Source organism: Sorex fumeus, unplaced genomic scaffold, assembly GCF_029834395.1.
Source record: "Sorex fumeus unplaced genomic scaffold, SorFum_2.1 ptg000100l, whole genome shotgun sequence".
Classification (NCBI taxonomy): domain Eukaryota; kingdom Metazoa; phylum Chordata; class Mammalia; order Eulipotyphla; family Soricidae; genus Sorex; species Sorex fumeus.
Window position 1 is genome coordinate 6,600,001 of NW_026606157.1, and position 26,404 is coordinate 6,626,404.

Here is a 26,404-nt window from a genome sequence, read left to right on the forward strand (position 1 = left end):
AGCGCATCCTTGGAGGGTGCTCGTGAAGGCGACTGCAGAAACAGGCAGAGTGAGATGTGCGACAACCAAGCGATGTGATACCCCAGCGGGTGTGGGCAGAGGAGGAAAGAGGGGGGCCAAAGACACCCCACGAACCATCACTCTTTTCAAATGGTGAAGGAAGAGTTAGCAGCAGCCAGGCTTAAAGCTTCGGTCAATGGGATTGTGAGCTTTCTGCCAACAAACCAAGAAGATCATTTGAAGACGGAAGATAGAGCAAGCCTGCCAGGAAACCGAGTAAGATGACAACCAACGAACAGCTCAGTGGACAGAGAAGAGGGAAGAATATGAGGGACTGGAGAAAAATGTCTGAAGATATTTTTCATAAACGAAAGGGGGAGAGGTTTGGATACTATCTGGGAGGAGAGGAAGAGGGTGAAGGGGAGGGGAGCTTTTATCTACAAATAGAAATGGAGATGATCCAGGAACTAGGTTAGACATGAAACAGACCACACGAGAGCTTTGACGTTAGGGTGTCTTGTTTCATGCGGAGACTCACCCCATTTGTTATCTAAACAAAATGCAGAGGTACCAGGAGGCAGAGCACTTCAGTGCCACTAGAGAAGAGAAGGCTTCTCATTAGGGAAGGGCGATAGCACAGCGGGAGGGGGTTTGCCTTGCATGTGGCCCCATCTTCTATGATCCCTGGCACTGTGGACACCCCCCAATGCCTGCCAGGAGTGATTCCTGAGTGCAGAGCCAAGAGGAATCCCTGAGCACTGCCAGTTGTGGCCCCCAAAACAAACAAACAAAAACAAAGTCAAATGAACTAAATTAAAGCAACGTGAGATACATAGTGACAAAGTTGTTCATGATGGGTTTCGGTCACTGTCACTGTCCTCCTGTTTTTCATCGATTTGCTCAAGCAGGCCCAGTAACATCTCCATCTTGAGACTTGTTGTTACTGTGTTTGGCATATCGAATACGTTGTGGGTAGCTTGCCAGGTTTTGCCGTGTGGGAGAGATACTCTTGGTATGGGAGAGATACTCTTGGCCGTGTGGGAGAGATACTCTTGGCCGGGCTCTCCGAGAGGGGCGGAGGAATCGAACCCAGCTCGGTCGGGCTGATTGCATGCAAGGTAAACGCCTTACCACTGTGATATCGCTCCAGTCCAGGTTTCGGTCAAAATAAATAAATAAAATTTCCAAAAAGCACAAAAGTCAAATTAACAACTCAATTGACACTAGCAAGCCGAGAGAAGGCACAACTCTAGGGAAAGCCTGCCTGTGTTGGAAGGCCATAGGCCAGTGTCACTAGGGCAGAATGCCCAGGGTCAGTGGCAGGATCTGAGTTTGAAAACAAGTTAGAAGGGCCAGACCAAGAAAGTCTCTGATGCAGTGAGAAGAGGCTTTGAATATATATATGTATATATATATGTGTGTGTGTTTTATATATATATGTATATATATATATATATATATATATATATATATATATTGCTTTTTTGGATCACACCAGCAATGCTCAGGGATTACTCTTGGCCCTCAGGAATTACTTCTGGCAGTGCTCAGGGTACCATATGGAATGCTGGGGATCAAACCTGGGTTGGCAGCATGCAAGGTAAAAGCCCTACCCGTTGTACTATCACTTTGAATATTTCTTGTCTGCTTTGGCCAACCAATAAAAAGTTATAAGAAAAAAGAGAATACTACAATCTTCAAGTTAAAACAATAAAATAATGCTACAGTGTGAGGACAGGTGAGAGAATTGTTAAAGTGGGTTGCTCACAAAAGTGCCAGTAGCTGAACAAAAGGGAATTAAAATAGACTGAAAAATGTAAGGACAGACAAGAAAGAGATAGGATGGGTTTCACAAGCAAGCAACGGGGGGCGCGAGGGGTGGAGTGGGATGGAAAGGCAGAGGTAGGAAGGTCTTGGCTGAATTTCTGGGATCTAATTTGGGTGTCTCCCAGGTGAATTCTGGGGGTTGGGACATGCACCTACCAAGATATAGGAGAAGCAGGCTTGGGAGCCGTGAGGGTTTTGAGTTCAGTGTTTGGCTGTGTTTAATCTACAGTTTAAGACTTTTCAGAAGAGCTGTTAGGTTTTCAGAAGAAGGATCTTGGCCTGAATTTTATAACAGATGTCATGAGTGCTTAGAAAGCATCTGAAGCCAAAGATGCAATTTAAGTGATAAACACAGAAGATTCTGCGGTTACTAGAGGGAAGAGCGAAGGGAAATTAGAGTATCCTTCCACCCTCCAGATGCACTTTATTGCAGCTCCTGGTTTTCACCACCTTGATGTTGCCCTACCTGGAATCCAGTCTTTATTCCCCTCAAAAAGTCTTTGCAGACTCAAGGCTCAATTTAGCTCATCTCTTTCTTGTTCTGAATCTCTGTTCTTCTGGCATTCATAAAAAATGTAATCAATCACACAGTGATTTTCTTACTTTCTCTTCATCTGCCCAACATTAAGGTTCATGAGAACAGAGACCTGCTTTTCCTGGTTTAGCTGTTGATTTCCAAGACCAAAATCAATGGTTTACATGTGATAGGTGTGAAACTGACATTTTTAATCAGAGGTGATCAAGATCTGAGGTGGTTTCAAGGAGTAATAAATGGAGCACAATTTCATATATAGTTTCAAAGTGGGGCTGAGAAAAAATTAGCATGGTTTTGGATTTAAATCATGGTGAAACAATCAATGGTGAAACATTTTCAGCATGATTGCAAGGAAGAACAAAATTACAATCGAAGAAACAAAATTAAGGACATTAAGCATGGAGAGGTGATTTTTGAAAAGAGAAATGCTTTCCATAGTTTTGAGAGACCACTTTTTTTTTTAATTGAATCACTGTGAGACAGAACATCACAGAGCTGTCCATGACTGGTTTCGGTCACACAACGTTCCATTGAGAGACCACTATTTATTTATTTATTTATTTATTTTTGGGTCACACCTGGTGATGCACAGGGGTTACTCTTGGCTTTGCACTCAGGAGTTACTCCTGGCGGTGCTCAGGGGACCATGTGGGATGCTGGGAATCGAACCCGGGCCGGCCTCGGGCAAGGCAAACGCCCTACCCGTTGTGCTATTGCTCCAGCCCCAAGAGACCACTTTTTAAATGGTGGACAATGGAATGTGGAAAACAAAAAATGAACTTGGGTGGTGGTGGAGGTATAACTTTGTAGCCGAAAGCAAAAACTTGTCACCTTGTGACCTTAATGACAATAAAATGAATATGAAATTTTAAATGAAAATGAAATTTTAAAATTAGGAATAAAAGACTTCTATAAGAAAGACTGATTAATGCAGAAAGATCATGAATAAAGGCAAGACAGCAGGAGATGGAGTCTTACTGCTAAAGACGGTTCCTTGTTAAATTAGTGTTTATTTTCTTTGAGGAGTAAAATAGTCAGGGGCTAGAGAAATAATACAGTAGGCAGAGAATTTGTCTTGCATGTGGCTGACTGGAGTTCTATCCCTGGCACCCATAGATCAGGAGTGATCTATGAGTGCAGAGTCAGGAGTACACCCTAAGCACCACTGGCTGTGACCTTGAAACAACAACAATGAGAAGAAAAGGCAGTTGACAGGTAGAGATTCATTTTTAGATAGTCATCCATGAGCAAATCTTGCATTTCCCATGAGCAATGTTAGAATCCGTAACTTCTAGAGATTGTTTCTCCAGCCCTCTCGCATAGCAAATGTATATAATCAAATTCAATTGTGGAAAATCACTTTTTTTGTTTGTGCTTCTGAAATAAGCTATTCATTCTGAGTGGCAATATCAGGTCTAATCCAATTGCATGGAAAACCTGGGTCTGAGTCTAGAATCATCCTCCACTAATGAATGTGAGAATCATCAGCACTGAAGACCCCAGCAAAAGCAAAGAGAATAGAAAGAGAATAGAAAGCCCCTCGCTGTGTGCAGGATGTGTTGTCTATTCCTTCCAGAGGGAAAGTCAAATTTGGTGTCCTAGCTACTTTCAGGCAGCATAGCTAATCCCTTATGGAAATGCAAAGAGAGACCTTTGCAAACTTAAATCAGGAAAGTATTAGGAGGGAGATCCGGAGTGCAAATTTGCTGTATTATATCTGATCCTGGGCTGGAGTGATAGCACAGCAGGTAGGGTGTTTGCCTTGTGCACTGCCAGCCCGGTCGACCCGGGTTTGATTCTTCTGCCCCTCTCGGAGAGCCTGGCAAACTACTGAGAGTATCTCGCCTGCCTGGCAAAGCCTGGCAAGCTACCTGTGACGTATTCGATATGCCAAACACAGTAACAAGTTTCACAATATTACTGGGCCCGCTCATGCAAATCAATGAACGATGGGAGGATAGTGATAATGATAGTGATATCTGATCCAGGAAAACAGACTTCAAGGAATACTCTCAAGGCTCATGAAAAGAAGTGATTCTTCAATTTATCATCTTATAGAACCAATCACTCTACTCTTAACCTGATTACACCAGAACGCTGAAAATGGAATAGCAGGTCAGATGACACTGAGAGGAGAAAGGTCGATGGTGTAAGAAAGGGAAAGAGTGAAATCCACAATAATGACAGTCTCACATGAAGACCGCCATTCTGGAAGCAGCCCGCGGTTCTCGTGCCTGAGATATCAGTAGGAAGGAAAGTTTATCAAGAACTCGGAATGAACAACTTCAGTCCGGCCAAACATTTACTTCTCAACAAATAGAGGCGACCCAGATGCAAGAGGGAGGAATTCTGGCATTCTGACAGTCTGAGGGAATTTTTTTTTTAATTTTTAGTAGTGAAACATCATGAGGTACAGTTGTAGACTTAACAATTTTTTGTGCTTGGGTTTCAATTATACAGTGATCAAATACCCATCCCTCTGAGGGAATTTTTCAATCCTGCCTTCCTTTCTCACTTTTCTTCTCTGGGGCTACCACAGAGAAGATGCACTCAAGAGTACCATTTTCCTAGAAGAAATGTCTTCACATCTTTGTCAGCCAGGTTTTGCACGGGAAGGTGTATCTAAGAACAGCGGAAGTACTTTCCTCCCCAAAGTAAGTATTTCTCACAGTACTGAGACAAAGGATTTGTCCCTGCTATTGGAGAACACGTTGAAAAACAAATTCATGCAACTAGGGATATAGGTAATGGCACAAGGGTGAAAGCAGGTCTTTCTAGAAATTAGAAATTTATTCTTTCTGCTTTTATTTTGCTTTGGGCTGTAAAACTATTGTACAATTCAGAGTGCTGAAGTAAAGAACTTCTTGGCTTTGCTTTTTTTTTGTAAATCACCTCGCAACAGCAACCATTTCTAAATTAACTTTGCTTTTATATGTCTCTAATAATAATAATCCTCAATAATAATGAACTTCTAATAAGCTTTGCATCTTATTGCCCTTTCTTATTGGACCAGGCAGAAGAGACTTTTTTTCTTTCACTATTTTTTTTTTTCAGAAATGGAAAGAATCCTCGATTTGCTCGAGCAGGCCTTGTAACGTCTCCATTTTGAGACTTGTTGTTACTGTGTTCGGCATATTGAATACGTCAACAGGTAGCTTGCCAGGCTCTGCCATGAGGGCGAGATACTCTCGGTAGCTTGTCACGCAAATACATCCAGAGCAGGAGAGATAATACAGCAGGTAAGGCTTTTGTTTCACAGGACAAGATCTCATAAACAGTGAATTTTAGGGAAGGGCATTACGGTAAGTAGTCAGGATATTGGTACATTAACGGTAAACACAGTATAATAACATCGAACTACTTAAAAAAACAAACATTTACACTCCTTAGATCTATTACCTCAATTAAAAATGTGAGGGGCGAGAGAAAAGAGAGAGAGAGAGAGAGAGAGAGAGAGAGAGAGAGAGAGAGAGAAGGTGTTTGCATGCATACAACCAGCCCCAGTTCAATCACTGGCATGGAACAGTGCTCTGAACACCTGTGGATGTGGCTCCTTAGGCCAAAGTAATCCCTGTCACCCTGGGACCCAGGCAGCACCACACCCATGACGCACTGAGCTGTGAGCTTTGTTGGGGAGATTCAGAGGCCTCCAGACACCTGAGGAGTGTTATGAGATAACCCCTCTCCCTAGGATAAAGTATAGAACAGCACTGTAGCACTGTCCTCCCATTGTTCACTGATTTGCTCCAACAGGCACCAGAAACGTCTCACAACAAATTGTGAGACTTGTTGTTAGTGTTTTTGGCATATTGAATCTGTCATGGGTAGCTTGCCAGGCTTTGCCATGAGGGCGAGATACTCTTGGTAGCTTGCGGGCTCTTCAAGAGGGGCAGAGGAATCGGACCCGGGTTGGCTGCATGCAAGGCAAACACCTTACCCTCTGTGCTATCGCTCCAGCCCAAAGTATAGAGATATTTAAAAAAAATAATAACGTTCTCTTTTTGTGACCCCCAGCGGTGCTTCTTGCTTTTATGCTTGGGAACATGTGGTGCCAGGGATCAAACCAGGCCTCTCACATGCAAAGAGCATGAGCACCAGTCTATTGAGCACTTTCTGACCCCAGTGCCAGAATTATCTTCAAGCCTTTCTCAGGCCTATATCCTCTTTTGTAAATAATTACTTACAAAAAGCAGATATTGGAATTAGAGATATCCAACTAGATAGCTCCAATATTAGCTTTTCGTAAGTCATAACTCATTAGATTAGAATCTCTAGGAGAGCTTTTTCCCCAAAAAATGTTAGCTCCTATTGATGAAATATATGGGTTTTCTTCCTCCTGTTTTCCTCACTGCCTAGGTTCCAGAAAGACCAGCTGTCTTTGTGATCTATATTTTTAAAATAAGCAGCTCCTCACGCATGCATTTATGTCTAACAATGTCTCAGATTATAGGCTTTATTTTTCTTTTTTATATCCTTGCATTTCAAGCATTATGATACTATGTCAATTTTACTTTAAAGTTTTTAAAAAACTACTTGCTTAGATTGTAGATTGTGATGCACCTCACATATATGCTTCTTGTCTATGAACATAAAATAAAATAGAAAGTTCTAGAAAGACTCTAGAAAGTTCTTTATCATTTCCCTGTCATCTTTTTATCCAAAATGGAAATGACTGGGCTGGAATGATAGCACAGTGGTAGGATGTTTGCCTTGCTCGCAGCCGGCCTGGCCGAGCCGGGTTCGATTCCTCCGCCCCTCTCAGAGAGTCCAGCGAGCTACTGAGAGTATTCTGCCTGCATGGTAAAGCCTGGCAAGCTACCCGTGACGTACTCGATATGCCAAACACAGTAACAACAAGTTTCAAAATGGAGACATTACTGGGCTCGCTCGAGCAAATCAATGAACAATGGGAGGACAGTGTTTTTTGTTTTTTTGGAAATGACTATTAATAATAATATGAATCTCTCTGGTCCAGGTTGAGCAAGGCTTTACCATTGAAAGCCACACTAGAGAAAACCAGGAGTATATCCAAAAGGAATGAAAAGAAGCTCTCAAGCTATCTGTCACCATCTCTCATCCATCCTGACAGCACAAGAGTTAGCATGAAGCCCAACCCAAATGGTCTGACTGGGGATATACCTGTCACACAACATAATTTAGTCAGCCAGTAAGATCTGCTTCTCAAAACCGAGCAACACCTAAGGTGGATGGTGACAGTGGAAGTCATCTTATCCAGAGTGACCCCCAGGAAGCTTCTGTGAAGAAGAGCACAGGGAGCAATGTCCAGCTCCTTGCTGGACATTCAGGTAACAGACATGTCCACTGTCTACTACGGTAGCTCGGGAATAAATGTCTCCATCCTCATAACCCTCGACTTCCTTATCTCAACAGTGATACCAGATTCATATTTCTACCGTTTCTAGTTTGAATGTTACCCGCCCCACCCCCCGCCCAAGCTGAGACTCTGAGTTTAAAATGAGTCTACTCTAAAAATTATCCATGCCTAGTCTTTACTCATTCTGGAAGTTTGTCTGTACGAACAAAGAGCAGCCCCCCCCCCCCCCCGCCACACACACACACACACACACACACACACACACACAGCAGAATTCCCTGTAGTGGGCATCCAATGATATGAGTATTTATGGGCCTAGAGCAAAGTTTCTGAATCCTGGCACAACTGACATGAGAAATCAGATTACTCCATGGTGCATGCATGAGTGGTGGGGCAAGAGGGAGATTCCCAATGCATTGTTGCATTGTAGGGTAAGAAACAACATCACAACCCTATAGAAAAGATCAGCCTACTCTCACAGTGCAACAACATCACATATCTCCAGAGACTGCCCAACGAGCCCGCGAACAAAATCACACTTTGGGAACCACTATCCAGTGAAAACTGGAACTAATTTCTTAGAACCTGCAACTGGGATATCTCCTAGGTCAGTCAAACAAAATAATTAATAATAAAGAAATATCAATCCCTTATCACACAATTATAAACTAGTAACATGATTCAGTCATTTTATTTCCACAGTGTGCTTTGAAGACCCCAAGCCAACCATTCAAATACCCAAAGTTCCATGCCTGGCACTTCCTTTCCTCTGTCTTCGAAGATGCCAGGCCTGCATGTCTGACCAATTCTCATCTCCAAAGAGCTACTGTAATGTCTGTTTTTACTGGGTGTGAAGAGAAATGGCTGATACCTCTTATCCATCCCTTGTGAACATTTTATAAATAAGTCTCAGATACTTCTCTGCATATCAAACCACTCAGACTATATGCAGATTTTATAAAGAGGGTGAGTTTTCCATATCTTCCTTTATTAGAAGATGAATTTTTCACTATTATTTGGGGTGTTACCCCAAATGTTGAAATTCTGTATCATTCCAGCCTGATGCTTATCTTAGCCAAATGCCCTTTTACCCTATGATGAACCTCCAAAACCAAATTGCTATTTTAAATTTATGACATTTAAGTTTCCCACTTATTTTAATTTTAGCTTTGTTAATTTGTTTGTTTGTTTGTTTTGGTTTTGTTCAGGGATTATCTCTTTACCTTGTGTTTAGGGATAACTCCTGCTGGGGGGACCATATGCAGTGCCAGGGATCAAACCAGGTTGCCTGTAAGGCAAACGCCTTAACCCTTGTACTATCTGTCTGGCTCTATTTCAATTTTTTTTCAGTAGAACCTACTTCTTGGCCATTTTTCTTCACATGGGAATCTGCTATTCTCGTGCCTCCCCTTGGAAGATCACAGAAACAAGAAAGAGCTGCAGAGATCAATGAAAAGTGCACGTACTTGCTCCAGTGGACCTTTCCTCCCAGGGTCTGCATCTCACCGAGGATGGCCAGGAGGAGCGAGGACTTCCCACATCCCACTTGGCCAACAATCATGGTTAACTGGCCTAGAGAGATGAAGCAATGGATGAGGCAGACTTGTCTTAGGCAAACAGAATCAGAGCACCTTTAGAAAAGTCCGATGCATCACACTGGCCAGCTCTGAGCTCCAACCATAGGGACTCGAAACAATTGAATGCAATTTTAAATAGGCAGGTGATCTTGGTTTATTATTTTCCAAACCATGGGAACAGTTGACATCAGTCAAGTGTGCAATGAAATAAATAACTGCTTACATCATCTAGATAAATTTAACCTTATTCAGGTTGATAAGGTTCAAATGAATTTGAAGTTCATTCAGGCTGACAGGCAGTTTTTTACTGAAATAGGTAATTGTGATTAAAAAATTATTGGGCTGTTAGAAAGATCACTTGATCACTTGATCTCTTGACATCCTGTTACTCATCAATTTGCTCAAACAGGCACCAGTAACATCTCCATTCGTCCCTGTCGCAAGCTAGTGTAGCCTAATGGTGTCTGAAGACACCATTGAAAGATAGCTTCTCTAATTTTTGTCTTTAAATTGCATGCCTAATGGAAAAGTATCAAGCTCTTGACCATGAGACCAAGTCAAACAATCTCATTCAAATTCCCAGACATTTGGAATAAAAAATTATTGCCTTTTTTTTTTTTTTTTGCATTTTGCTGTTTGGGTCACACCCAGCAATGCACAGGGATTTCTCATGACTTTGCACTCGGGAATTTCTCCTGGCAGTGCTCAGGGGAACATGTGGGATGCTGGGGATCGAACTCAGGTTGGCTGCATGCAAGGCAAACCACCCTACCCACTGTACTATCGCTCCAGCCCTTTACTGCATTTTTAGGTCTCATTTATACTAACGTTTTCATCAGTCTCTTCCTCTGGGAAAGAAAATAGTTAAAAAAATCTGTTTTTCACAAAAGCATTCATTAAATCCTTTCTCAGATAAAAGTAAAAGTCAGATATTTCCATTTTTGCCATAAGATAAATCAGCAAATGGACTAAAACGAGTTCATTTACAACCAGTTCAAATGGACTTCTCACTGTTCATCCAGGCTATTGAGCTTCATGTGATATAATATTTATGTCTTTTAAAAGTTTTTTTTTTTTTTTAAAGAAGGACCAGAGTGGTAGTGCAGCACTTAGGGCAGAGCCAGGAGTAACTCCTGAGCACCAACGGAGGTGACCCAAAAAACAAACAAATAACAACAACAAGGTCTTTTTTGTTTGTTTTTTTTTCTTTTTTGGGGGGGTCACACCCGGCGATGCTCAGGGGTTATCCCTGGCTCATGCACTCAGGAATTACTCCTGGCGGTGCTCGGGGGACCATATGGGATGCTGGGAATCGAACCAGGGTCGGCTGCGTGCAAGGCAAAAGCCCTACCTGCTGTGCTATCGCTCCAGCCCCACAAGGTCTTTTTTATAGACTCAATTATCTTGCAAATCTATAGTGGTGAACATTAACAATTACAGAAGTAAGTGACACATCTTACCTGTTGGAATTCGAATATCTATATTGGATAATGTAGCTATTCCACTGCCCCAAGAGAAATACCCATTTGTGACCTAGAAAATAAGAATACATAAATCAGTCTCTAAAATTCTTATGTGTGTAGTTGTTTGAAAAAAATCTCAAGTACAATAAAGTTTTCTTTTAAAGCACTACTACAAGGCTTTCTCCCCACAGGCCAAGAATAGCTAACATACTTACAAGAAAAGAATAAAGGTGTAATTTAGGAACTTATTTTAGATGATGCCAATGTTTAGCAGAAAGCCATAACACTCTTAACAGTGGAACGTAGAACAAATAAATGAGAGAAAAATACATAAAGGTCAGTAATCAATCCAGGTGTCTAAAGATCTCTGAGGTATCTCTGGGCTATCCTGAAGGTCAGTGACTACAGGACCATGGGTGAGTGGGCATCATGGTAAAAAATAAATTACTACAGGTCACTGAAAAATTAGAAAAATGACCACTACTGAATTTTCTGCTGTTAAATTTACAACTAAATCATTGCTTACTGATTTCTCTACCAAATCACATGCCCACATTATAGCCTACCCCAAAGTGCATTCCAGGCAGAATAAAGACTGAAAGTGAAAGGCACAGTTCCAAAGATTTTAGGAGTGACTGCAAAGGATTTTTATGAACTCTGTTAGGAAAAATGGTCTTAAAGAGAAAACATAGAACATGAATAATAAAGGCACAGTTAAGGATACTAGACTACACTAAAAGTTAAAACTTCTAATACAATCTGGAGGAGAAAAAGTTAAATGATCAGGGTGGAGAGGAGGTTTGTGCCATAGATATCTACCAAGTAGCAATCACCAGAATTTGTTTAAAAAGGGAGACAGTCCTGGGCTTAAGGTCCTTACGGTCCCTGCATTGCATATGACCAACCCAGGTCCAACCCTGAACACCATCAGGAGTGACCCCGGAGCACAGTCAGAAACTAGCTGTTAAGTACAGCTGGTGTGGCCTAACCCACTGCTCACCTTCACAAAACGGATAGCTAAAAAAAAAAAAAAAAAAAACAACAACAGACGGTCTATAGTCTACTCTCATAGACCGAACATGATTGCCACTCAATGCCTCTTTTGCAAACCACAGCACCCAAAAGGAGAGAGAGAACAAAAGGGAATGCCCTGCCACAGAGGCAGGGGGGTCTGGGGGGGGGGATGGGGGTGGGAGGGATACTGGGATCCATGGTGATGGAAAATGGGCACTGGTGGAGGGATGGGTATTTGAGCATTGTATAATCGAAACCCAAGCACAAAAATTTGTAAGTCTACAACTGTACCTCATGGTGTTTCACTAATAAAAATTTAAAAAGTAATAATAAAAAAACAGACGGTTCACAAAAGAGGAAGTTCAAGTGATCAATATGTGGTGAAAACGTGGCCAGTTCCACTGGCAACCAGAAAAATGAAAAACGAGAAAAAGGCACAGAGGTCTTCCCACAAGTCCCTGTGATCTGCAACACTGGGATAAACTACTCCAGTCAATCAGGTGAAGATGTGGCTCATGTGGGCCCCTTCTCATGGGGGGAGGGAAGAGATATGTAAACAGCCACATGTGGAAAATGCTTTGCCAATAAATAGGCAGGTGGGGATCTACAAACATTATATGGATCCACAGAATCATTAAATGATCACAAGAACCCCAGAGAGCAAAACAATAAAAAAAATTTCTGGATAAATAAATGCCAATTTGTTCATTCCCTGAAACCTTACAGAGCAATGAAAAGAATTACAGCTTCACACAGCAGCGGGGATGAACTCTACAGACATAATCTTGAGCTGAAGAAACACACATACGTGAACATTAAAGTAAGTGAAATGCATGTAAAAGGAGCATGTCCAGCAAAGATGATAAACAAATGATACTAAAAGTCAGGATGGTGATTATATCTCAGGGAGTGATGAAACAGAGAACTTAAGGTGGGTTTGGGGAGTCAGAGGTGCTGGCAATGTTCTTGGGGATGTTGCCTACTTTTTCCATTCTTTCATATAATGGGACTTTATCCTCTACATATTTTTCTATGAACATATCACACGTGATAATAAAAGAAAGTTTCAAAGAGACAAATGAGTTATTAGCAATTTGGGAGTTTCCACCAAAACCACCAAGACCAACAAGTTAACTGGAGCTTGAAGATGGGACCTGATGCTGCAGCGGCCTCTACGAAGCATAAACTATCCCTGTTATTGACAACCAGTTCATTTGTTTTGGAACAAGATTGGAGATGTATTTTTTGTATTCAGGGCAAGTTTGGACAGAAACTTGCTTACCTATTGCCCCTTTTATTCATTCAAAGCCAAGATACATCTAATAAGGCACATAGAAAAGTTGTAGTTTTAGATTCCTACTACATTTGCTAGAAAATGTCCTTTAGAAAACTGGCTTGCTTGTTTTAGTGGCTACCATACTAGCTGTCACCTGGGTTATTTGAGAACTGGTAGCATAGGTCACCTTTTCTAGTTTCTTTCCCCTGATTTTTTTTTAGAGCCGACCAGCTCCCACCCTCACTGCATGTAGTAGCCAAAGATCTCCTAGAGAATATTTTTATTATTAGGCCATGTCCGATCATACTCAGGGCTTACTCCTGGCTCTGCACCCAGGATTCATCCCTGGAGACGCTCGTGGGACCATATGGGGTGCCACGGGATGGAACCTGGGTTGGCCACATGCAAGGCCAGTGCCCTATCCACTGTATTATTCTTCATCCCCACCCTCCACCCCACCCACCCTCCACCCCACCCCCAAACTTATTTTTTTTATTAGTGAAACACCATGAGGTACAGTTATAGACCTACAAATTTTTGTGCTTAGGTTTCAGTTATACAATGATCGAGTACCCATCCCTCCACCAGTGCCCATCTTCCACTATCATGGGTCTCAGCATCCCTCCCACCCCCATCCCCTGCCTTTGTGGCAGGGCATTCCCTTTTGATCTCTCTCTCTCTCTCCTTTTATGATTGCCACTCAATGCCTCTCTTGCAAACTTATTTTTAAGAGGTTCTCAGCTCTCAGATGGTTCGAATGTAGAGCCCCGATCATGAAGACTCTTTAAAAGTGACAGCTGACATATAATCTCGTGCCCAAATCAACCACACTAAAAGAGCTACCCCACCTCAAGGTGAGCAAAATGTGGCTCGGCACGGCAATTCGCCCAAAAGTCACAAGACAAATGAGCGACAGAGGTAGGTGACAGTGGCCAGTTCCAGAGTAGTAACCCAGCTGCTCCAATTGCCCAGATGTTCCATACAGATGCTGAGGCAGGCAGTAAATGGTGACAGAATTCAAGGGGAGAGACTTTTCTGCTATTCCGTGGCCCCCACCAAGCTGCCCTGAATTCCACTTGGGCTAGACAGTGCAGAGTTGCCGCTGCCATCCACACAGGACCATGGAACCACTCCAGGCATCTGCTCCGGTTCTGTGGTCCCTGGGGTCCTCCCCAGGCCCAGCTGTGTCACCCTGGCCTGTGTACTCCAGGCACACAGCCTGAGTAGACAGCAAAGTCCTTATTGGCATGTGGGTGGCACCTGCTAGCCCCGTTCTTGGTGGAAGATAACTCCTACCTCATCTTTACCTAAAAATTGGGTTTATTATTTAGCTGTTCTCTATAAATCAATTTATTGGGTGGATCAAGATAGAAGAGTCACTAAAAGACCTGTAGGTCACAGTACAACATCAAAAAAAAAAAAAAAAACAAAGGAGAGAAACTGTTAGACAGCAGCTTCTGACGAAGCTTCCAAAGCATGTGAAACCATCCTTAGCATGGGAAATAACAGAATCTTAGTCAATTTTAAAAGAAGACATCTCATTCTCCAGCTATTAGGACATGCTACTGGAGAACCCTGAATTTGGTCACTGGCACTGCATGGTTCTCTGAACACTGCCAGAAGTGGCAAATAATATTAATATCTATTTGAGGCCGGAGAGATAGTAAGTACTATGAGTAAAATGTTTGCCTGGCACGAAACTCACCTGAGTTCAATCCCTGGCACCGCATATTGTTCCCTGAGCCCCACCAGGAATGATCTTTAAACATCCCTGAGCACAAAGATAGGAGTACAGCCTTGAATACCATCGAATGTGGCCCAAAAACTTAAAAAAAAAAAAAAACCCAAAAACCCTTTCGAGGTCAACACCAGTGTCATGAGTGAGGAAAAGCTGAGAATTACGAGAATTAAAAGCTCCTCCAAAAACTATGGTGAAGTGTTACAAGCAGAGATCGCTATAACGGACACAATTTAGGACACGTTTGCAGAACCCCCTCCCCCAATGAGATAAGATGTTTCTGTCCATGAACTATCACCTTGATTGCAATGTCCTCTGTCTCCAGAGGACGCAGACGACGGGTGGACTGCTCATAGCTGTCCAGGTGGTATCGCCCAGGCTGCTTCCTGTTGATGGTTTTCGATTGCTGCGTTCCAAACAGAGAGCAGACACAAGTTAACACTTCATGGGAAAGAGAGGCTTTACCAGACAGTAAACTCATGTTGCTACTTCACTTACATCCCAATGAAAAGGAAGCAGGGTAGGTCCTATTTAAATTATTCCAATGCCTCCCTCCCTTCCCCCGCAAAAAAAAAGATAATAAAGTATGATGCTTTAATTTTCAAGCAAATTCACAAGGCTCTTTTTTTTTTTTTTTTTTTTTTTTGCTTTTTGGGTCACACCCAATGATGCTCAGGGGTTATTCCTGGCTCTGCACTCAGGAATTACTCCTGGCGGTGCTTGGGGGACCATATGGGATGCTGGGAATTGAACCCCCATTGGCCTCGTACAAGGCAAACGCCCTATCCGCTGTGCTATCGCTCCAGCCCCCTAGATTGGTTTTTTTTTTTTTTTTTTTTTTGCTTTTTGGGTCACACGTGGCGATGCACAGGGGTTACTCCTGGCTCATGCACTCAGGAGTTACTCCTGGCGGTGCTCAGGGGACCATATGGGATGCTGGGAATTGAACCCAGGTCGGCCGCGTGCAAGACAAACGCCCTACCCGCTGTGCTATCGCTCCGGCCCCCACAAGGCTCTTAAGAAAAATGAAAATGTGAAGATTTTCATTTTGCAAACGACGGAAATCAATATGAACTTGGATATACCTTGAGTCAGGGAATAGAAAATTAAGTAAAAGGCGAGTGATTAGCACAAGTTCAGCTTGACCTAGTTGTGAGGCTGCTGGACTTTGTGAAGGTTCCCTCGACAGTTCTCATCACCCTTAGGATCCTGAGCTCTTTGAATTTCAGATAGTTGCAGAAATCAGAGAAATCATAAACAATACCCAGGCAGCCATTGTAGAATAGGGAAAAAAACCCACAAAAATCTAGGGATTTTTTTCAAATATATACATTATTTCACAAGGAGGGTGTAAAATCTTATCACGCCAAAGGTTGTGTGTTCACGGGCTCACTGGACGGCACTGTCTCACCGCCCTGCGTTCGGTGCTCTTGAGCCGCTGTGTGTGGCCTGGATCGGAACGGCTGTTGGCCAAGGGCAGATGGAAGAAGAAACGGGGGCCTGGCCGGTCTATATCAATAGTAGTTTATTCCAATCCTCTTCACTCCTGTCTTTCTCTGCCTCCTTCTCTCCTGGGCCCCAGTCTTGGAAGCTCTCTCCTTCTGGCTCTGACTCTGGATCTCTGGAGCCCGAGCTCTCTCGCTTCTGACTCTTCCTCTCTCCAAGCTTACCGCTTCTGACTCCTCTCTCCAAGCTTACATCTTAGTTTATATAGCAGTCACATAAGGCGGTGACATAAAGGTGGGTTGAATACTGACAATCAACAAAGAGAGGTAAGACCACTCCTCCAAGAGATTAACTCAAGGATAAAATCTTATCTACAGAGATTACTTCAGATTACTAGGAGATCCGCCCAAGGATGGGATCCCAACAAGGGTGTGTTCTTCCCTCAGTTAGTAATCTACTTAAATAGTTGTAATAAATCTACTTCTATTATTTCTAGCAATGTCATTCTGTATGAGCACAGTAAGAGATATAAATTTAGTTTGGTTCTTCCTGAGAACATCTCACTATACATTCCACAGTCCTCAGGCCAGGTTAATCTTCCTAGCTCCAGCAGGGTCCTAGTCTCGTCATTACTTACTTTTGGATCATGACAGCATTTGTCCATGATCATGCCCTCAACTTATAGTTGAGTATCGTGACCCTTTGGCCTGGCCCATGTCGATGCCAGGGTAGCTCACTGATTTCCCTGGGTCCATTCAGTCCCTCGTTGGGACCCTGCTTTTGGGGTGCAAGGAACTAAGGGCAACTGAGTCAAGAAATCAGATGCCCAGGAGTAAATATTATTCGGAGTCAATCAACTCCCAAGTTACAAAGCATAATATTAACTGTCTTCCTGTGTCCACACAGAAAGGACATTGCTTACAATACAAGTTCAGTGTTCTTAGATGGGTGTGACCTGACAAACCTAAGCTACCTGAGGAAGGACAAAAGAGTGTTATCCTACAGGAGGGTATCCAACTGTTCTTTGTGTCAAACATTAGGGTACTGTTTTGAGTCATAGGACTAAGAGGAGGAGGGAAGTTCTTTTATGTCCAGGGCCATTCGGATATTAATAACATCATCCATGGGTCATGTAACAGGGCTGTGGGCAGTTGATGAGAAGCATGCATGTCTGTCCCAACATAGACTGGGAACAGACCACATGGTTTCATTGGCCTTATAGGGCCCATAGACCGGATTTCCCCACCTGCCCATCTCAGTTGGAGAGATGAGGCTAGCTGCCAATCTTATCTCTCCAGTCTCCACGAACATAAAGCAAACTTGGTAGGTCATAGGTATAACATAAATCCAGACATAAATCCAGGCAATTTGGCATTGTCTGATTTTTCATTGATGTTCACATAAATAGAAATGACCAAAGGTGGAAAATTCAGTTGTGCAAATCTCTAATTTGAAAAAAAGCACGTAAGCTCAAAATTTGTCCTGTGACTATAGTACACATGTAAATAATATCAGCATAGAGAGTGATCAATCTTATTTAAGATTATGCAGGTTAACTCAATGACTCTATTGCAAACCACAACACCCAAAAGGAGAGAGAGAACAAAAGGGAATGCCCTGCCACAGAGGCGGGGTGGAGGGGATGGGGTGAGGGTGGTGGGAGGAATACTGGGAACATTGGTGGTGGAGAATGGGCACTGGTGGAGGGATGGGTACTCGATTATTGTATGACTAAAATGCAAACATGAAAGTTTCTACATATGTAACTGTACCTCAGGGTGATTCACTATTAAAAAAAAATTTAAAAAAAAATGTTCGTCACCGTGTGAATAAGGAAAAACAACAATAAATCAGAAATGACCTAATAAAAAAGATTATACAAGCTAGATAGTAATATGCTTGGAAACAGATAACTATAAAAGCACAGGATTCTAGACTTGTGAAGTGGTTTTCAGACTGGAATTCCAGGTTTGGCTTTTAAAAACCCAGTGAGTTTTAACGCTAGGAAATCGGGTAAGTCTGTGAATCATCGGTAACTCAACACAAAAGGAGAGATCCCATTTCTACTTGGCATCTACCCTGCAGCCACAGAACCTCAGGTTGCTAAATAACGTTTTGCTGTGCTCAGTGGAAATAAATGTACAGGACCAGAAGCTACTGAGGAGAGCTAGCAAGCAGGGGTTCTGTCACCTAGAAAATAACGCATTTTCCCTTTGAAAAAAAGTACTGCAGAATTTCAACTTAGTTTTAGTCTTTCTTTCCATGAGCCTCCCTGATGACCCTAAAAGTATTTTGCTTGAAATCTTGTAGAAAGTCACAGCCTGTCACGCTGATTATTTTTTCCACACAAGACAGGTCCACACCTACACATCAGTTAAGTCTTCTAGCCCCAGAGAGGTCCAGAGACATGACCTAATATTCTTCACCCAACTCAGGAGAGGGAGGGAGAAGAAGTGTTGACAGGGCTGGAGATTCACAGATAGAATCTGAAAAGACTTTGGCTCTAGCATGTTGCTAAAACTCCTCGGAGAGACTACAGCCAAGACCACGTGTATATGTACTCTGAGAGAACATGCAGTATCTTAAACACTCTCAAGAACGACTTGCCTATTAGAGTTCTTCTCAATCACGGGACTTCTTTCACTCCAGCTTTTGAAATTGGTCATTTGTGGTTTGGTCCATCACAGGGACAAATGACTCCAAATGCATCAAAGTTCAGTCTGGTTTCAATACCACTAAATATAATGGATGCCTCCTAAGGGGGTTCTTTCTGCTGCTCCAGACCATTTTCTCAATTTAGTATTCGAGAAATTTAGTAGTTCTCCTGTCTGTCACCTCACACAAAATATCCTTCAGATTCCCTTACTTCTATCTATTTCAGCTCCTATAGCATTTCCTGAAATGAGCTCATCCGCTCAGCTCTGAAAGGTGACCCTGACTTCCTTGGTAATCCCCGTCACCCAAAATGTGACAAGACTGTTTCCAGTCTACCTGTTGGCTCTACCACATGTTCTGGTCTTTGCATCCAGGTCTACACAATAGCAATTAAATATTGTGAGCCATGATGGCTTCAGCATATATTAACATGGGCTCCTTCTTAAAATCCACACCTGGTCAGTAACCCAACTTAACAGAAAATTTTATAAAAGAAAGAAACATAAATCCAGAAAAGCAGAAGAAACCAAAAAATGTAAATATAGAGTTCAGGTCCTATCTATTTCTAGTAGCTTTAAACCAGATGCGGCAAACATTTAATTTAGACTAACTTTCTGGTAAAGGTCTCAATCAATTCCAATCAGGGTGTTGCAGGTGCACTTTTGTTTGTTTGCATGAATAGTAAATAGTTATTGGAGAAATAAATGTTTCTCTAACAGTAACATTAATAATAATAATTTAAACATCATTCACTTTAAAATAATGTATTCCTACTTTATATTTATGAAATATATAAATATTCACTTTCCAGGATTTTCTTTAGAATTTGCCAGATATCCCTTTAAGTAAAATTGTATAGCCCAATCTTGTTGATTTAAATATTTAATGACCATTACATTTATCTATCCAATGTTGGCTCTTCTTCTAGGATGTCAACCAAAATCTTAAAATTATCAACTGCAAAATATCTTTTGGTTCCACCCCAATATCAACTAAGTTACTCTATTTCAGTTAAGTGGATTCACCATTCACCTCGAAGTCAAACCAGTAACTTAGAACTCATCCAGTTCTGCTCTTCTCCCATTCAATCTTTCAGCAAGTCTTTATTTGCTTAACCTAAAACATGTCAGTAATATACGGTCACTGTCACTGTCCTCCTGTTGTTCATTGATTTGTTCGAACGGGCCCAGTAACATTGTGAGACTTGTTGCTCCTGTGTTTGGCATATAGAATATGTCACGGGCAGCTTGCCAGGCTTTGCCAGTCGGGCAAGATACTCTTGGTAGCTTGCCAGGCTCTCTGGGAAGGGTAGAGGAATCGAAGGTGGAGGAATCAAACTCAGGTCTGCCCGGTAGCCACATGCAAGGCAAACACCCTACCCATTGTGCTATCGAATACTTTCTCATACCCACACCAAATAGCAGCGAAGTGTCACTCTAACCACTATCATTTCTTAGAGGTCACTATCACTGTCACTGTCTTCCCGTTGTTCATCGATTTGCTCGAGCGGGCCCAGTAATGTCTCCATTGGAGACTTTGTTGTTACTGTGTTTGGCATATTGAATACGTCACGGGTAGCTTGCCAGGCTCTGCCCTTAGAGGTCAAATAAATATATTTGATTATTTATTTTTATTTTGAGGGTCACCCCAGAGGTGCTCAGGGGTTGTGCTCAGGGAATCACATAATGCTGGGGATCAAACCCTTCCCCCCCTCCACATGCCTTCATGCAAAACATTCACTCAGCTTCTTGAGCTATCCCCCTGGGCCTGTCATGTATTATTTTATATAAAGTTTGCAGTAGAGAATTCTTCCCTTTGAATTAACATGCGCCATCCTTCTAGAAGGAATTCCTTGTGGATTTCTCAAACTAAGCCTTACCCGTTGTTTCCTGAGTTTTAGAGTTTTAAGACTTGTCCTAAATGTTCTTGTCAACTTTTCTTCACTAAAGCTTAGTTTCCCTAAGTGTCTCCATTCTAACTGATGTACTGTCTGGATAGCCCTCACACCTCGAAGCTTCTAGAACAAGGAGAAGGACTTACAATGCCGGTGTGTTTCTTACAGGACTCAAAAGGAAGCGCACCTTCCCCAGCTCGCCAGCTGTCCTCGCCAATCTCATCGCTCAAGAGAAACTCATTCAGCTTTTGAACACTGCAGAGGGGCAGGGAGCAAACACAGACAGAGATTCAGATGAGTTCCAAGCATGTAATTTTGTAATACAAAATACAAACATGAATTCAGACAAAGGTAGATTAAAAACCCACTAGGGAGAGAAACTATTAGCTTGCAAACTGCCGGTCTGAAAACACTAAGAGATCATCCTTTATGAAAAGTTTTGCCCGAATGATTCCCTGTGGTGTGCATGTCACATTTTGGTTATTCCTCTACTGACAGACCCTTGAGTTGTTTGGCGGTTGTGGAGCAAGCACTGCATTGTGGCACTCGCCTGTGATTCTTGGGAGTATATACATGCAGCATGAAGAGATGGTGGATCCTACAGAAACCCTAAATTTAATTTTTGACTGTTTTCCATAGTGCCCACACTATGGTTCTGAGACTCCTGTCGCTTCTCTTTAATAGAGTTGAGTCACTAGAGCTTTGGTTTGTGTACTTTGAGTCTCTATCAACACGGCTGATCCATCACACGAACTCGGAAGACTCTAGCTTTAGAAAGGCTGTATGAAGTACCATGTTATGCCCCTGCATGGCCATTACTGTTCCTTTGCTTTTACAGTGTTCAATAACCTTTTGGTTCTTACAGTTTGAAAAGACTGGAAGCTTTGTCAACCAAGAACTCCCGTAAAACAATTTCTCCTGTGTCTTTACACACAAAATCTGTGTTCCCATGAGACTCTCTCTCGAGCCTCCTGACACATAACTCCAAGAATGCTCCCTGAAGAACCGAAGGAGGAAGAAAGCAGCAGTTCAGACATTAACAGTCAACTGAATATTCCTTTCACATTCGCACACACAGAGACACACATATCACTCACAGTCTTACAGAACCAGGGAGAGCTCCCTTCGGGTTGAACACAGTGAGGTGATAGAGTGTTGATTGGAACTGAGCTTGACTGGAACATGGGGAGAACTTTCCTCTTCACAATATCCCACTTGGAATGTGCATCAGGCCACTCCTTCACACTTCCCGTCTGTGAGCCCACCCTCTTCCTGTCCCCTCTCCTGTCCCCAGGATGCTGGGAGGCAACAATGCTAACCACTCTTCTACCAAAGCATCACTGTCCCCAAAACTCGGGCTCTCTGGGCTCTCTGGTCCCTGACTGCTCTACTGTCATTGTTTTTCACTCTCTCTTTCCATTGGATTGTGAAATCCTTAAAAGCAAAGGTTTTCACTTTCATCAGATCCCAGGCCAATGCCAAAATATAACCCAGTCAATTCTCAAGAAATGTCAGTGAATGAACACATAGATAAGCAAAATAGCATTTCCTGTGCCTACGAGGTCCTCTCAGAATCACAGAGGCAGGACAATTATGGGGAATGCATGGACCCTGACCAAGGGCAAAGGGACTTCTGGCATGGGCCGAGGTGAATAGTACAAAAATACCAACCTGTTCATGAGACAATCCTTAAGCTGGACAAGTGCTCCCTGTTCCTTGAGAGTTTATGAAGGCATCACCCCCTGTGTTTCCATTTTAACTTATTTAATTCAAGGAGCACAACAGGACTATTATTGAGCTCACGTGACAAGAGGCTGAGATACAGAGACAGTATGTCACAGGCTTGGAGTTAAACAGGGAATGTTCTGCACCAGAGCTGGGATTTGAAAGCAGTAGTGTTGCCAGCACCCAATTTTCTGCATTGCCACCGACACCTGCCAAGGTCAGTATTTTACTAACTTTTGATTTGTTTAGATGATTCACAAAAATATCTAGGGATTCAGTTGTATGTGTTAATTTTACATTTTTCAGGTTCCAATTTGGGGATTTAGAGACAGATTGAGAGGTTCTACAATAACTGAGAATAACTGATTTTGTTGGGGCTTGAACGATAGTACAGCAGTAGGGTGTTTGCCTTGCATGCAGCTGACTTGGCCAACCGGAGTTTGATTCCTCCGCCCCTCTCGAGAGCCCAGCAAGCTACCGAGACTATCTCATCCACACAGCAAAGCCTGGCATGCTCCCCGTGATGTATTCGATATGCCAAACACAGTAACAATAAGTCTCACAATGGAGACATTACTGGGCCCACTCCAACTAATCGATGAACAATGGGAGGACAGTGCTACAGTGCTACATCATTTTCTAAAAGGAAATAGGACATCTTTGTCAACAGGGACCAGGACAAAGAATAAATATACACTATAATAAATAACTCTGCCTATTTGATTAATATTAATCATAGTCAACTAGCCCAGCATTCCTTTGGGAGGTACTAGAAAGAACAGACACCAAGTTATATTCCAAGAAAATAAGGGGTTCATATTTCCATTTTTTCCCGTTGGCAAATAACATCTTTGGACAGAGATACCACATAGTATATCAAATACCAGAAACCCCTATTCCAATTATTTATAAAGTATACAACATACCAACTTACATTTCACTCCAGTAAAATAAAACATGTAATGATTTCCTTAGAGATAAAGCAAAGTGAAAGACCAAGGCAGGTCTCCTCAAAAACCTCTCTTATTCAAGTATTGGACTATTTTAAGGAATGGTATTTCTCCTTCTTTTGCAAATGCAGACTAGTGTACATCAGAATCAAATACTGCAAATCTCCCACTGGTGAGAGGAGAAAACCTGGGACTAGCTTATTTCTCCCATTTTATTAGGTCCATGCACCCTACACCATGAACTGCCAAGACCATTTTGGTCAGTAAACTAAGCTGTACTTCTAAAGGATTTTACTACAGCAGAGGAATTTACAAGGCATGGGTTTCTCTACATTAGGGCTTACGTCTCTTATGTGCACAGAGAGTCCACACTGTGTGCCTCCCATTCTAACCCAAGTTTCTCAACTCACTGAAAGGCACCCTGGAAAAAAAAAAACAATAAAACTTCTGACTCCAGAGTCCCAAGGAGGAGGTATCATCCTCAGCTGACCGAAGTCTCTGGTTACAAACAAGCTGCTCAGCTTGGTGTGCGCCAACTGGCATCCAAGACTAATCACAGGTTCCCAGGGAGAGAGGAGAGCGCCAACAAGCCCAGTCATCAGTGGACAACACTCATTGGGCTTCCCGGGACCAGTACATGGTGTGGAAAGGTCCCGCTACCTCTGTTGACCAGCCATCACGGCGGGATCCAGAAATCAGCTACTGCAACTCTCTTTAGAGAAGGATGTATTTATCAGTCCGTTCTGTTTGGGAACTCTGGAGCCCAGCCCTGGAAAAAGACTGGTCTCTATCAGACAGGCAAGTGCAGGTTCCCTGGACAAGCATAGAGGCAGTGGGAAGGACAGATATACACAGAGATTCCTCCCCCATTCCCCCACCAACACACACACACACACACACACACACACACACACATACACACACACACACACACTCTTTCCTAGGATTCACTACAGCTGCATTGCTTTACCATGGACTTGGGACACCCCTGAGCGGTGAGTTTTGATTTATTCTTTAAATCAACTCCTCAAGTGTTTTGGATGCTCGGTAATTTCGGAATTATCCTTGATTAAGTTGTCAATTGCTTTCTGTCTCCCCTTGGAACCCAAAGTTAAATTCTAATTAATAGTGCAGCCATGAGAGGGACAGCTAGTAAATGAAGCAAATGAAAATAAAGACCAAAATAGCCGGGTTTGGCCATTTATCAATTTTATTGTTTGGAGTGGCTTCCCTTCCAGAACACGGCCTAATTTGGAAGTGGTGCTACAAAACTCAGCCCACGGTCTGGACGAGAGGTTCAGAGACAGAACAATACGGAGAAAAGAGAGACGAGGACTTGGCCCCGACCTTGGAGCTCTAATTATTCCAAAGTGACTTACTGGGGGCACAATTTAGGGAGCAAGATGGAAATCACTTGACAGCTGGTACCATTGTGACAATCCGAAAGTACCATAGGGTCATGTATGTGCATTTTAGTGTTGTTTTTGTTTAAGGCATGGTATGTGTGTGTGTATGTGTGTGTGTGTTGTGTGCTTATCCTTCCCTTCCCTTTGCTGTATTGATTTTGTGTGTGCATATGCATGCATATGCGTGCGCGCACACACACTTGATTGTGATGCTCTCAGAGGGTCATATATTTTATTTTATTTTATTTTATTTTATTTTTGCTTTTTGAGTCACACCCAGTGGCAATGTTCAGGGGTTACTCCTGGTTCTGCACTCAGGAATTACTCCCAGCTGTGCTTGGGGGACCCTATGGGGATGCCGGGGATTGAACCCTGGTCAGCCGCGTGCAAGGTAAACGCCCTACTTGCTGTACTATCACTCCGGCCCTCACATATTTTAGATGTGGTGCTTGCACGGATTTCTGATTGCAGAGCTTACTAGGGTGCAAACACTTGGTCGTAGGCACACACACTCTCTGTTGTGGTGTGCCAGAGATGCTAGACTTTGTGGGCATCTCAGGAACACCAGGGTTCCTTAAAGGCAGAACTGCTGAGATTGCATGGGGTTCCTGAGGGATTCAAATCCACATACTCATTGGTCTTATGCTTACAAGAGAGAAACTCTGCCTCTCACCCAGCCCTGGGCCCTGGCCCTTAGCCATGGCTAAGCCATTACAAACTACTGCTAGGGAGTCTGCACTTTCTCTGGGACAGACTAGCTTTCTCAGGGACTGAAGAAACACTGAAGAAATCATCCTCCTTGTGAGAGCCTTTACAAGTGACAGGTTACATTGTTGCCACAGGCAACACAGTGTTTCACATAGTTAGGGAGTCAGTTTAACAGCAATGATTTATGGTGTCTGCGTTTCTTACAATCTCCCATCTCAACATCTTGGCATTATTTTCAAAGTCCACATATAAATATAACAGTGGCTGAATATAAAATCTGCTGAGGTCTTATAAGGTTTATAATAGTCCACAGCAAAGCTCTACTCTGCCTTGATTGTAATAAGGTCAAAGCGACAAAAGACCAATTCTTGGTAAATGTAATGTGGCACATGTAGCTTGCTATCGTATTTATTCCATAGGAATAAAAATGGATGGAAACTGGTCATCATCATCATATTACACCTATTTTTCTAATTTTATATTATGGGGAAACTAAGGCTGATTAGAAATACAAAAAAAAGCTCACTTACAATGGAAAAAAAGAATGGGTGAGCTTTTACAAAGTTTTTCCATTTGCAAAGACAATGGGCATGAATTTTTATTTTTACCAGATTACCCTAAAATTTAAAAGTAAATGTTTATTGATGTGAACATGGGTACAGATAGAAAGTGGCATCGCTTTGATAGATAATGTGGCCATAATTGGGGCTGGAGCTGGAGCGATAGCACAGTGGTAGGGCATTTGCCTTGCACGCAGCCAACATGGCCGACCCGAGTTCAATTCCTCCGCCCCTCTCAGAGAGCCCGGCAAGCTACCGAGAGTGTCTCGCCCGCACGGCAGAGCCTGGCAAGCTC

The 26,404-nt window shown here is 42.6% G+C and overlaps 1 protein-coding gene across 1 annotated transcript in view; it reads right to left on the reverse strand.

Annotated features, from left to right (window-relative positions):
* Nucleotides 1–26,404, reverse strand: part of ABCC9 (ATP binding cassette subfamily C member 9) — a 138,392-nt gene that overhangs the window by 75,277 nt on the left and 36,711 nt on the right. The window contains exons 13-16 of the mRNA XM_056134559.1: nucleotides 20,907–21,015; nucleotides 15,064–15,171; nucleotides 10,735–10,807; nucleotides 9,164–9,269 (exon numbers count right to left, since the gene is read on the reverse strand). Of these exons, the coding sequence (XP_055990534.1) occupies nucleotides 9,164–9,269; nucleotides 10,735–10,807; nucleotides 15,064–15,171; nucleotides 20,907–21,015 (396 nt within the window). The remainder of the gene's footprint in view (nucleotides 1–9,163; nucleotides 9,270–10,734; nucleotides 10,808–15,063; nucleotides 15,172–20,906; nucleotides 21,016–26,404) is intronic.